Source organism: Bos mutus, chromosome 16, assembly GCF_027580195.1.
Source record: "Bos mutus isolate GX-2022 chromosome 16, NWIPB_WYAK_1.1, whole genome shotgun sequence".
Classification (NCBI taxonomy): domain Eukaryota; kingdom Metazoa; phylum Chordata; class Mammalia; order Artiodactyla; family Bovidae; genus Bos; species Bos mutus.
The window spans coordinates 21,275,659-21,289,139 of NC_091632.1; the positions used below are offsets into that span (position 1 = coordinate 21,275,659).

A 13,481-nucleotide genomic window follows, 5' to 3' on the forward strand; every position below is an offset into this window, starting at 1 on the left:
ACACTCACGGGGGACCCTCGATGAATAGCAGGAAGGTCAAGTTTGTGGGCAAGAAGCCAGGGACCTTGGAGACTATTTTTAGTCCAGAGGAAGGACAGGAAGGAACAGGAACAAAACAAGGAACTCACCCAGGAGAAATGGAAAGCAAGAAGGAAGAGACTGTCAAAAGCAAATGGAAAGACAGCGAGAAAAAAATAGATCTAAAAACTAAAATTGTATTCCTAACAGGGAAGCCAGGAATGCCGCAAGAAAAGGCTGAAAGAGAGAAGAGAGCCCAGAAGGCAACAACGGGACTACTCAAAGGAAGTATTTTAAATGTCCGCATCTTCTGTGTGGGCTGGTTGGCAACATTTCGCCTCTGGCATTATTAGGTCATGAGTTCAAGTCCCACATCAGGATTTGGCCTCAAAGCAAGCGTTAACTTTCCAGCAGCTCTGAAAGGCTGGAAGCACTTTCCATTCCTTGGTATATGAACTTTACTGTCCTTCTCTGCAACAAATTAAAAGTATCCCAGAGAGAGAGAGAGAAAAGCAACAGCCACTACCTCAAAACAAACAAAATCCTACTAGCGAGAAAATAAGAAAAGAAAGAGAAAGGTTTTCATGTGCAGGATATGTACTGCATTTGTCCAGAATCTTGAGTTTGGAGTATTTGTTTCCACGTCCAATCTATTGAGAGAAGCCTTGTCTGCACTTTCAAAGCACCTAGAATACCAGTACCAGCAGTAACAATGGTTGTGGCAGAGGAAACACTACTACTTGCTAAACATAAAGATATCATTAGGTTATTAGCAAATGGGAGAAAAAAAAATGTAGAAAAGATTCCCTCTGGGATGAGGGAAGAAAGGCAACAGACCATATGCCTGTTAAGCATTTAGGTGATGAGGAGAGGAAAAGAAAATAAACAGCCTTGAGGTAACAATAAGAATATCCTTGGTATTTGTATAATCATTTACATATTTAAAAGTACTTTTATATACATTGGGCTTCCCAGGTGGCACCAGTGGTTAAGAACCCGCCCGCCAACGCAGGAGGCGTAAGAGACGTAGTTCAGTTCCTCGGTTGGGAAGACCCTCTGGAGGAGGGCACGGCAACCCACTCCAGCATTCTTGCCTGGAGAATCCCATAGACGGAGAAGCCTGGCAGGCTGTAGTCCACAGGGTCACAAGTCAGACACAACTGAAGAGACTTAGCATATATACATTAACTCATGTGATCCTCACAAAACCCAAGGGCAGAAGGAGCATTTCCATTTCACAGATCAGGAAAGCGACGGTTTATACGGTTGTGTGACATTCTAAAAGTCACAACCTCAGGAAAAATTTAGTTCGTTCCCAGTCTGGGGCTCCAGTACTGCATTAGCTAACTTCACAATATGTGGCCCAATGAGAAATTTAATCTTTATTCTAACTTGTGCAACCACAACTTACTCACATACCACATTATGTCCAATGAAGAATGATTAGCATGTTTACCAAGCGATTAAAAAAAAAAATCGTTTCCTACTTTCCCATTTTTCAGGCAGAAATAGCAAATGCAGAAGACAGAATATAGCCCATTGTTAAGTCATAAAATATTTTTAAAGCATAAAAAATCAGAACACTGACAAATTAACTACAGAGGAAAACCGAAGGAATCTGAAATGCGAAATACTGGAGCCCAGGCCATAACTGTCTTTCATCGTACAGGCAGCCAGGCAGAGAAAACACAATGATGCATGTTACTTCTAATAAACAAGGATTACTAAAGCCTGCCACAGCCCTTCCTCCCAGATGTGCAAAACGAGAAAGGGATGTCAGGGACACGAAGCGTCTCTAAGACTGTGTCTCAGTCAAGCGGTCTGATTTCCATACAACAGCAAGCATCAGGGGGACTCACGCCTCTACACGGTTCCATGGTGGGGTTTTCAAAAGGGCTCCCAGACAGTGGGGTCGTCATGGGAGCCCCACTGCTCAGTGAGGAAGGGAAGACCCTATCCGAGGCTCAGTGCCAAGCACCTTACCTACACAACTCCCTCCTCACAGTAATTCTGTCCAGAGGGGACTGCTGATTTCCTCCCTTTCCAGGTGAAGAACTTGGGCTGAGAGAAGTAACTTCAGAGCTCAAGCCCATGTTGCCACACACAGGAAGAGGCCAGCTCTGGATTCAAGTCTGTCTGGCTCCAGAGCACAGACTCATGACCAGGGCATGAGTTACCTCCCTCAACTGGCGCTCCTGCTGGGAAAAAAACCCTGAAAAGAAAGAGCAAGTAGGAGGTGCCGTCTCCTGCAAAGGCTCCAAGCCAGGGTGAAAGAACCCGGAGCTGATTCCCCAGCCAGGACCTGATGGCTCTGGGCCCTGTTCATTCCTGGTTAAGTCGTGTGTAACACAGATAGGCTCCTCGTGTTGTGTTATTGGGAGGAGTCAATATTTGGATAGAAGATAGCAAATGTTTTCCTATGCTGCACAAACTAACCAAATGCTTCCGATTTCCTGAATTTTCTATTTGGGAGGATCCGTTATCTCCATAAAGAATTTCAAGGACTGCAACTTTAATTAGAAGAGCCAGGACTATGAAGCATTTCATTTTCAGCCAATGTCAAATCTAGTTTCAATTATTTTTACCTACATCCATTACATGCACTTTTGTTAGAAATCGTCCACAGATTTTTAGCTCTGTCACCAGCAGTGACAGAAGTCACGGGCAGGAGAACAGCATCTGACTAAAGAACAGTTGCTACCAAGAGAGTTGCCAAAAGCCTCAGCTGATGGCTTTACTGACCAAAGACATTCTACTTTTAGCAGAAACAGTTTGTCTGTGGCCTTCAAATTGTCTTTAGAATGATGAAGCTGGAAGGATCCAGCCTTGGCTTTGCTTTTATAAAAGATGAGGATGGGTATTAAAATCAGCAGGAAATGAAACAAAGGGAGAAAAGTTAAATTGCTCAATTCCTTGCTGAAAAGAGCAAATAAAGACTGTCTGGAGGAGTGTACATGGGAAGAGATTAACTGTGTGGAAATGAATGCAAATGAGTGGAACACAGATGGTACAAGCAATTAAACTCTAGAAAATGTAGGGTAATGATTCTGTGAGGGTGGAAGGATATACGGAGCCCCCAGCAACACACCATCTCACTCCCAACCACCACTGTCATTATCCTCAGAAGTCAGGCCTACACGGCATGATATAAAGATGGCTTTGAGGAACCAAGCCACGCAAAAACCCCATTCATCGAAACACAGTACACAGCCACCGTGGTGAAAAGGTGCAGGTGTTCCTACAGTGTTAAGCCCAAAGGATCAGCAGTAGAAGACACGCCTCTCTCTCTCTGCACAAGACTAATGGGATTTTATCCAAGGAGGTGTCTTCCACCTAATGTAATCTTTTCCTACCTTTATTCCTTCCTCCTTTCATTTATATTCTTTTTAAACTGAAGACAGTTCCTAAATAGAAGAAACTTAATCAATCACAATAATGACACAAGGGAAACCAAGCAAAAGAGACAAAGTTAGGCTTTGATCAGTTATACAGAAAGTAAAAGTGAAGTCGCTCAGTCGTGTCCGACTCTGCAACCCCGTGGACTGTAGCCCACCAGGCTCCTCCGTCCATGGGATTCTCCAGGCAAAGAATACTGGAGTGGGTTGCCATTTCCTTCTCCAGGGGATCTTCCCGACCCAGGGATCAAACCCAGGTCTCCTGCATTGCAGGCAGACGCTTTAACCTCTGAGCCACCAGGGAAGCTCCAGGAAGTTATATAGAAGAGGTCATGAAATGACATTAGAAAGATGCACCAAATCCTAAAAAAATATAATACCAAAAGACATTTCAATTTATGGTGTGTGCATGTCTGTGTGTGTGTATAAGAGAGAAAGATTAGGACTGTGGTAGGTGGAAAACTAAGGAAGCACTGTTTAGTCGCTCAGTCATGTTCAACTCTTTTGTGACCCCATGGACTGTAGCCCAACAGGCTCCTCTGTCCATGGGATTTCCTAAGCAAGAATACTGGAGTGGGTTGCCATTCCCTTCGCCAGGGGATCTTTCTTACCCAGGGATCAAACCCAGGTCCCCTGCATTGCAGGCAGATCCTTTATAATCTGAGCCACCAGGGAAGCCCCAAAAGGAAGCATTAGATCTTACCAAATTTCTTCTTTTGTACGAGTAGAATCAGCGATCAGACTGAGCCTCTGAGAGTGGTCATGCCAACAGCCAGAATAAATAGAAAGAGTTTAAAGACATCGAGCAGGGAGAAAGAAAGAGACCAGAACACCTAACCATAAAATTTCTTGTGTCTCTAACAACACAATTATAACTTTAACTGCCGTTGTCTAAAATACAACTCTGTAATCATAGTCCTGTGGGTTCCATATTTATTCTCTCTCTGTGGCCTACAGATTCAATCTGTTTAGTTTGTAAGGAAACAGAAGACTTTAGAAGGAAAAAAAAAAAAACACAGAAACCACAAGCTCTTCAAAGAACTCTGGAATCTGAGAAACAAGCAGTGCCTGCTGCCCCTCATTCATAAGCCAGATCCGAGACTACGTCTCTGGACAGAACACAGCAGGCACGCCTGGGTCTGGTCTTCAGGGCATGCCGACAGGACATTCGCTAGTGTTTACATGGAGCAAGCCTGCCTTGAAGTCCCCAGGACATTTCATCCAATGAGAAGAAGGTGCTGCTGACCCTAGAAAGCCAGAAGGCTTCTGACCTGCTCTCTGAACCCCAGGTGGCTAAGATCCACGCCTGCCAGGCCTCCTCTCATCAGCCTCTACTCCCACCACTCTCCCTACACTTCAGTTCAGTTGCTCAGTCGTGTCCGACTCTTTGCGACCCCATGGACTGCAGCACAGCAGGCCTCCCTGTCCATCACCAACTTCCGGAGTTTACTCAAAAACTCATGTCCATTGAGTCGGTGATGCCATCTAACCATCTCATCCCCTGTCATCCCCTTCTCCTCCTGCCTTCAATCTTTCCCAGCATCAGGGTCTTTTCAAATGAATCGGCTCTTCTTACCAGGTGGCCAAAGTACTGGAGTTTCAGCTTCAACATCAGTCCTCCCTACACCCCACCCTCTTTGCTCCACTGCCCCGGTTTCACCCAGGTCCTTGTCTTTTTCCTCAGTTCATGACCACGTCAGCCTCCTTCCCTAGTCCAGCTCCTTCCCCTGGCATCCATCCCTCAGCTGTCAGTCATCTCTCTAAAATGTAAATCTGACCCAGCCACTCTGCCAAAAGCCCTTCAGTGATGACAACCCAGTGCTCAGGACCAAGCAAATTCCACAGCTCAGCACAGACCTGGCTCCAGCCCTGCTCTCTGGGGTCCTTGCCCATCACTGCCCGCCCAGGCGCCCCTCCCTCTTCCCCAGGGTGAGCCTCACAAGGGGCTCTCATCTCTGGCCCCCACGCTTTCTACCACACTGTGCTCTCTGGCTGGAATGCCTGCCTCCAGTGCCCCCCACATCCTCACCTAACTCCTAATCATCCATCAAATTCACCACAAAAGGACCCTGCTTCCGTGCAGCCTTCCAGGAGTGCGCACACCCACCTGATATACACACCACCCTTCTCGGCTCCCCTAACACCCAACGCTGATGTCTCACACAGCACTGGTCACACTGAGCACAATACATGGTAATTAGCTTACGTTTCTGTCTCCCCTACGACCTGAAATCTCCTGAAGAATAAGGGGTATGTCTTGTATCACTTTGGATTCCCAAGGTTTAACGGGGTGTCTGGCATAAAGTAGGCTGTTGGTCAATCAATGGATCCTATGAAAGGGGAGGTTAGCAGACTCCAATGCAGATGACAGAAACGCACAGCGGCAATGGCAGCGAGGGAGTTCACCGTGGGTGTTTCACTAGCAATCAACCCAGAAACTGCCCAGATTCCAGATTCCAGATCAACTCTGTGGGGACAGCCACACTCATCAGCAACCCACACACGAGCCTGCTGAGCATCTCTCATGAAACAAAGCGACTCCCTATCTTCCCCCATTTCACCAGTATTTGCCTTGCTCTGTTCACAGACATCTTTTTTTTTTTTTTTCCTTTCCTATGTGGGTAGAAATTTAAACATTTTACTTATTTTAGCCTATTACTACATATTTTAGTGCAAAATGTGTAGAGGTCCGTCACTACAGGATTCTGATTATGTAGAAAGGGGATACATACAAGGATATGCATGCTGTGGACAAAGGAAACCAAAATAAGTGGGATGGGGCAGCGGAGAATCCAAGCTAAGAGCTGAAGAGGAAAGGCGGAGTACTGACTTTACTCCTCGTCTTTCCATGCTAAATTTAAAACCCCAGGAAATTTTTCTTTAAAATTTGACAGAAATAAGAATGAAATATGTTTATAATATTAATTTTACGGCACATATACTATGGGGCTTCCCAGGTGGCACAGTGGTCACGAATCTGCCTGCCAATGCAGCAGACGGAGGAGACGCAGGTTCATCCCTGGGTCAGGAAGATCCTCTGGAGGAGGAAATGGCAACCTACTCCAGTATTCTTACCAGGATAATCCTATGCACAGAGGAGCGTGGCGGGCTATGGTCCAAGGGGTCACAAAGAGTCGGACACAGCTGAGGCCACACGTATACTGTAAGCACAGGAGTTAATGAGCCTCATGATTACACTGTTATGTATTTGCTGGGGACAGACATGTATCTTGAACTTGACTGAGTGTCCCCAGAACTGCTGAACTGAAATGGATATTCTTGGCTTACGTGCTAAATATTCCTTACACAGACCCCAGAAGATTCTGAAAGCAGTGAAAGCACTCAAGGTAACAACAATAGCTCAGGCAACTGAAATTTACCGTATCTTCTTGATGGGTGGAGGCCACGTGCCATAATATTGGATTATTTTAGAAACACGTTCCCATGGTCAACATGAAAAATACCAGTTGGTTCTTTTACAGATGGTTGCTAAATTTTGGAATTTACTTTCTAAAGCTTAAATTAAACATTCTGATATACCAGAATAAGGCAACCCAAGGGCCTGTTTTCCTAGATGAAAACAAGGATGACGAACTATAAACTGAGGGCCTCTCTAGGCTTATCCCCTAAAAATTCCAAAACCCTGCTCCTGAGCCCTCCAACCACACGACCACACATGATGGTAATGTTTGCCAACACTTTCTAACTTGTGCATCGCCTTTCTTTCTTCAGCACTCAATACAACTGGACCTCTGGGCTTTTAAAGGCAAGTTAATTCACTGCCATGATTTTTTTTTTTTTTTTGGTTAAAATGAATAATCACTACCTTTGTTTGGGCCCTGCTTTGTTATAGAAAGGATGTAAGACAGCTGTAATCATAGCTAATTAGTTTTTCTCACTCCCATGCACCCCTCTTCTTTATAAGCTAACATCTTCATGCTAATTTGGTTTTAAGTCAGGAGCAACCATACCTTCATATTTATCAAGATAATATCTGCCTCCCCAGAAGGCATGAAGCTTGATCCATTCATTCAACAAATACTGAGTTTCTGCCAACTAGATGGTCACAGTTCCCACTTCACAGGGCTTAAGAGTCTAATGGGAAATACAAACAAACAGTTACAGCAGAGGGAGGTAAATAAATGACAGAGAGATAAAGAATGCTTCTGGAACACGCAGAAGGGGTACCTCCTCCAGGCCAGGGAGATCAGAGAAGCTTCCCAGAAGTGAAGGGAGCTGAAAATTCAAAGAACTGTACGCCATTTAAAGGCATTGTGGATAGCAGGGCCACGGAAACACCAGCTAGACTCAATCCCAACAGTCTACTCAAGTTGAGGTCAGCGTCTCCACCCAGACTGACTCGTGCTTACCTTCCCGCTACACTCACACGACCCACGAGGACCCAGAACAGAGTTCTAGTTCCTTTTATTTCTAAAGGCATTCTGTTTCTCCTGTCCCACTTCATTATCTTTACCAGCCTCCCAGCTATCAAATATTTCAATTCAACCCAACAAGGGCCTCTGTGGGAGATAAACATGGGACGAAGGGCAGGGAGGCACTGGGGCCCCACACACGGGCCACAGAAGCCCAGAACCGAGAAAAGCCATGTGACTATCTGCTAACCATTCCACTCCCCACAGACCTTGCAGAGGTGACCGCACTCTTCCAATCCTGCCTGTGAAACAAATATCCCCACTATGAGATAACCTTGGGTTTGACAGATGTCTCTGGACCCTCAGCCTGTCATAGTCTGAAGACAGCAAAATGGGCTCTGGACACTGAAGCCCTTCCCCTTTCCTCCGTCCATTTGAATAGTCCTCCTAAAATGGGACATTTCCTGCTTCCAGAGAATACTGATATTTTCCTAAATTGTTTCTACATTTCATTTTCAATGTATGACCACAACACTGGGACCAAAGTAGAATAATAACTTTTCACCATTTGCTCTTCCAAAAATTACTGGAAATTCTTCTACAAGCTTAATCGAACAGTTGGACACATTATTTTTAATGTCTCTTCCAGCCCTGAGATTTTTATGATTCTCTGACATAATCAGAACCATTTTTCTTTGAGGGTTATAGCTGGGTAAAATTATCCCAGGCTAAGATGTTATTGTAAAGAGAAAATTGAGTCAGTATTTCAATAATATTTGGTTTTTCAAAGTTGCCCAGCCTAACTTCACTGTCAGTGAGCGAAGTCACAGCTGCATATACACTAAATCCAGCCTGGGCCATAGCTGGCTGTATACTTACAACTGAAGACAGAGGGTGTTACTTCAAAAGATCAACTGAACACAAAATTTCACAAACAAAACAAACAATGTCCTCAACGTTTTGGATTGAATGATACTTCACATCTAAGGATGTGTAATGTTTTTTGTTATTCTTCCCAAATTGGATCTTAATTCTGTTTTGTGATCAGAGTACTAGAAACTACAAAAGTTATACTCAGTCACTTTGTTGTTATCGTACGGATGCTAAGTTGTCTCCAAATCTTTGGGGATCCCGTGGGCTGTAGCCTCTTTAGGGACCCCGTGGACTGTAGCCCGCCAGGCTCTACATGGGATTTCCCAGCCAAGAATATTGGAGTGGGTTGCCATTTCCTTCTCCAGGGGATCTTCCCAGACCAGGGATGGAACCCGGGTCTCCTGCATTGGCAGGCAGATTCCTGGGAAGCCCACTCAGTCACTTAGGCTTTCCTAATTAGCCTTACAGACTTGTAATGAGCGTCCTACCCACCCTCAGGTGCTACATAAGCTCGCACGTCTTTGGTGCCCCACACTTTACACAGCCAAGATGGAGAGCTTATCAACAAGAAACACATCTTCACAACAAGCACCTCGATTTGCAGCTCAAGTTGTCACTCAAGGCATAAAGAAAAGAAAGCTGCATGTCCTGCATCTTGAACCAGGTAATACGTGGGGAAAGTATATTCTAAGCACCCTTGCTCTTCCGAGTCAATGCCTCTTCCACTACTACGGAAGCAGCCTTCAGGTCCCAGGCAGCTCCTTGTTTAGCAAGGAACTAAATATGTGGGTTCAAATCCAGCCTCTACCACTTCCTAGCTGTGTGACCCCAGCAAGTGATTTAACTTCTCTGGACTTTAGTTTCCTCATGTGGAAAGAGATAATCACAACTCCACCTTTCCTCATGAACCATTGTCATATTTTGACATGAGCTCACCTCATCTCTGTCTCTGGTTCACTATAAACCCAGGTGCTTTGACGTGAGGAATACGGTCGATAACATCGCAGTGACTTTGTATGGGGACAAATGCTTACTAGGATTATCATGGTGATCATTTCATAAATGTGTGCAAATGTCAAATCATCATGTAGCATATGGGACCACTAACACCGGAGTGCACATCAGCTATAGGTCAATAATAAGTCAGTAAATAAAACTGGTTGCTCTGAAGAATTCTGAAAGGGTGACTGGAAAAACAAGTATAGAGAAGCCACTCACAGGCCTAAAGAGAAAAGCTTTGTAATTGCTATGGCTCAATTGGTTGAGTCACTTTTAATTAAGTCTGGAATTTCCAAGGACAAAAACAGTGCTCCCCAACAGGACACCGAAGACAAGAAAACAAGGGGGATTGGGGTGGGAGGGTTCCTAGAACTGGTTCCTGAGCACGAGGGGTGATCACAGCAAATCATACTTTGTTGAAATGGGAGGAGGGGACAAATCCCTCCATCAACTAGAAGCAATCTTTTCACATATTTCCCTCTTGGTATTTCAGCTCTACTGCTAAATCCAGGATGAACCAACTCTGAGCTGGGCATAAATGTGAGGAGTCTGTGAGGAGGCGGAGAGAAGAGGAGTCCCGTGAGCACAATGGTCAGTGAGAATTACCAAATAACTGGGGACATCTAAATGAACCATACCTCATTGTGTTTGGGACCTACAGAGTTAACCTGTCCATTTTCCCTTGACTTACTCATTCACGGCTATTGCGTTTGGCCAAAAACTAAAGCTGTTGTCCAAGCAACATCAGTCTCATTATAAAGAGAGGAACAACCTGGCATCAGAAAATGTAATGACCCTTTTGAAGGCAGCTGCTTCAGAAGCTTGTGAATCATTTTGAAATACTCGGGCCAAACCACATCAGTACCGCATTTAAATAAAATGCAATACACGCAACCACCAAAAATAAAGTGATGACTTGTCAGAACTCTAGTTCTGCTTTTCCTATCAGGTCTGCTGGTAATGCATCTGATTAATTTCAAAATCATATTCTGAGTAAGGTACCTGCTTAATAAGTGAAGACCTCAGGCTTTCAAAGGAAAAGCTCCTACCTTTCTAGGCCATACCTGCAGATGCAACAACTGACTGCCCTAGAGCGTGGTACTTCAACCCCAAACACGCAGCCTGACTTGAAGCAGCTGGGGAAGCCCAAAGCAGTGAACTCCTGTGTCAGCAGCCCAGAAGACCCACGGAAGAGGAAATCATTGCTGCTGGCCATCCTGCCTTAAACTCCAGGAATTACAAGTCACATGCTGCCTCTGGTCTTAAAGCCCTGGGCAGTTTTGTTTCCTGTCCTCTTTCACACCTGACCTTTGACTGCTGCTCAAACTGAAAAAAAAAAAAAAAAAAATGAATTTTCTGAAACCCAAAGCCAGTAGAGATTGGATGCTGGTGCATAATCTTCACTGTTCTCAAGCCCATCAGCTGTGAAGCCCGAGTATGGCCAGAATAAGGCCCAGGGAAACCACACTCCATCCTCTGTTCGCTTACCGCTATCTTCTTTCTCAAGGCTTATTTGTCACCTCTCATTGTTCTCAGAGGAGTCCTTCTACCTCCAGATGAATAACTCATTCGTTCTTCCACATAATGGTGTCTGCCCAGGCTTCCTACAGCCCCTTTAGTTGGGATATGCTGAAGGATCCATTAGGAGATAATGATAACTCACATGATCTCACCCAATACTTTAAAATCTCAGCAGTGAGGCGGGGTCGGGGGGGATGTTGTTTATGGAAGCAGTGTTTCTCCAAATCCCCATCCCTCCACACACTAGACACATGAAGTGGTGGACACTAAATCCCGTGTAAAGGATGCAGCCATGGGAAATGCGCCATCCCCCATCGGAGGCCGATTTGGAGGACCAGCACCCCTGAGCATTCTGGGCACTTGGTAAAGGAACAGGAGTGGGAGAAGGGCTGTCAGGATCAAAAGCGGGGGAGACGGAGAGAAAGGATGCCAGCGGGGCAAAACGGCTCTTGTCTGACTCGGTGCTATCTTCTGGTCCTGTTACTCTATGTTACTTTCTGCCACTCCACCCTCACTCTATTTTCCAAATACCTCAAGATGTTTCTAAGAGGTTCTGAATTATTGACAAACCTAAGGGAGACGCTTTGGAAAAGAATAAGTACAAAAACAGACTGGTATGGCTAGTGCAAACACTTGGTCATTGGCAGTTTCCTTTTTAAGGCCCAAAGAGAAGAAACGGAGGGGAAAAAAAAAAAAACCTGCCTCTGCTAAATAATAATGATATTCACAGAACAAGAGGCCCTGCAAGTCCAAGGCTCACAGTCTCCCCAGCTTTACTCACCCCGAGCCATCTCGCTCCTTTATTGGCAGCCTGTTGAATCTGGACTCTTTTGAGGGTGACATGGTAAACAGCTCCTTCCTCTACCTCTTCACCCCAGTCCTGAATCGAGCTCTGCCAGGAGACAGGACAAAGAAACAGAAAAAGTTGTTTGTTTGTTTGTTTGTTTGTTCCCTCTTCACTAACCACAATCTATCCCTGCTGCTTCGCTGCTTACAACAGCACTCAGGGCATAAGACGGGCTGTTCAAAATAAACATTACAATCGGAGCAACATAAGACACACTGTGATAGACGGAATACTGAGATTTTCTTGGCCCCCCAGCTCTTTCCTATGCTATCAAGAGCCCAGGGCTTTTCCATTTAGTTATTCTTCCTAGATTCCTTCACGTATCTTAAATACCTTTTTAAAGTCTTTTTTTTTTTCTTTCTTAAAGAAACTGAAGTTTAGTCCTGGTTCACTTTTCCTCCTTAAATGAGAGGAAAAAGAATCCACTGGCAGAAAGAGTTTGTCTCTTTACAAGTGGCTCCGTTCTTGGAGCAAACTGCTTTTTAAACTCTGCCACAAATAAGTGTTTAAAATGCTGAGTGCTCGCTCCTTTGGAACGAAATGCTTCGCATGTCTTTTTTCTCCTCTTATTGTTTGGTAACCCAGAAAGTTAGCGGGAGGGAAAAAGTTTTTATTTCCGTCAAATAACCTGGCAAGTGCAGAAAAAAGCAACACATCGGCTGTGTGCAGCGACCCCCTGGGTTTCCCTAAACTTGAAGTTTGTGTTTAAAGAGCCGCTGGGACTCAGAGGCGCTCCGCGGATCACCCAGACTCACAGACCTCTTGCCTGAAAAGTTTTCCTTTGCTGACATACATCAGCCCAGATACACCAAAGGCAACTGCTGAGAAAAATAAGTATGGTTTAAAGGCAGAAGACACGCAAAGAGGAAGGCGGAGAAAGCCGAGGGAGAAAGCTCCGAGCTCCAAAGTCTGGGATCGGATGGCTCCGCTCACTCCGAGGAGTCCAAAACCCGCCCAGAGAAAGCGGGAGAAGATTCCCCACCAGAGCAGCGTCGGGAGAAGGCAGAGAGTTCTCGTTACCATTTTAGCTTGCCAAAGCAATTTCATTCTCAGTTTTCTCTCCGGTGTGTGGACGCGGCATGATGCGCCCCGCTCCCAGGCGAACGCGATCCCCGCGCGTCTCCGCCGCGGCGCCTCCAAGCCCCGGCCCCGCGCGGCCGCCGCGCACGGAGCACAGACACGCGCCCGCCGCCGCCGGTGCGCGCGACTCGGCCACAAAGGGAGCGCGGCGAGCGAGCCGGCGAACGAGGGCGCCGCAGACTCCTCCCCACGCCACCCCGCCGCTCCGTGATGTCAGGCTTTCCTGTTTGTGCTCGGGAGCACACTCTCCCTTTCTGAAATCCCGCGGATAAAGTTAGCATGCCGTGATTTCTCCAGCTCTGAATGCGATCGGCAGCCAGCCACCCTTTCTAGTGGATCAGGTTTTCCTGATTGGCCACCAGGTGCCCTCAAAAG

General features: G+C 45.8%; 1 protein-coding gene across 2 annotated transcripts in view; it reads right to left on the bottom strand.

Moving 5' to 3' along the window:
- Window positions 1-13,270, bottom strand: part of RGL1 (ral guanine nucleotide dissociation stimulator like 1) — a 129,274-nt gene extending 116,004 nt beyond the window's left edge. For both annotated transcript variants that reach the window (XM_070384813.1, XM_005893091.3), the window contains exons 1-2: window positions 13,047-13,270; window positions 11,961-12,071 (exon numbers count right to left, since the gene is read on the bottom strand). In XM_070384813.1, the coding sequence (XP_070240914.1) occupies window positions 11,961-12,022 (62 nt within the window). In that variant the 5' untranslated portion in view covers window positions 12,023-12,071; window positions 13,047-13,270. The remainder of the gene's footprint in view (window positions 1-11,960; window positions 12,072-13,046) is intronic.
- Between the last annotated feature and the right edge of the window lie 211 nt (window positions 13,271-13,481).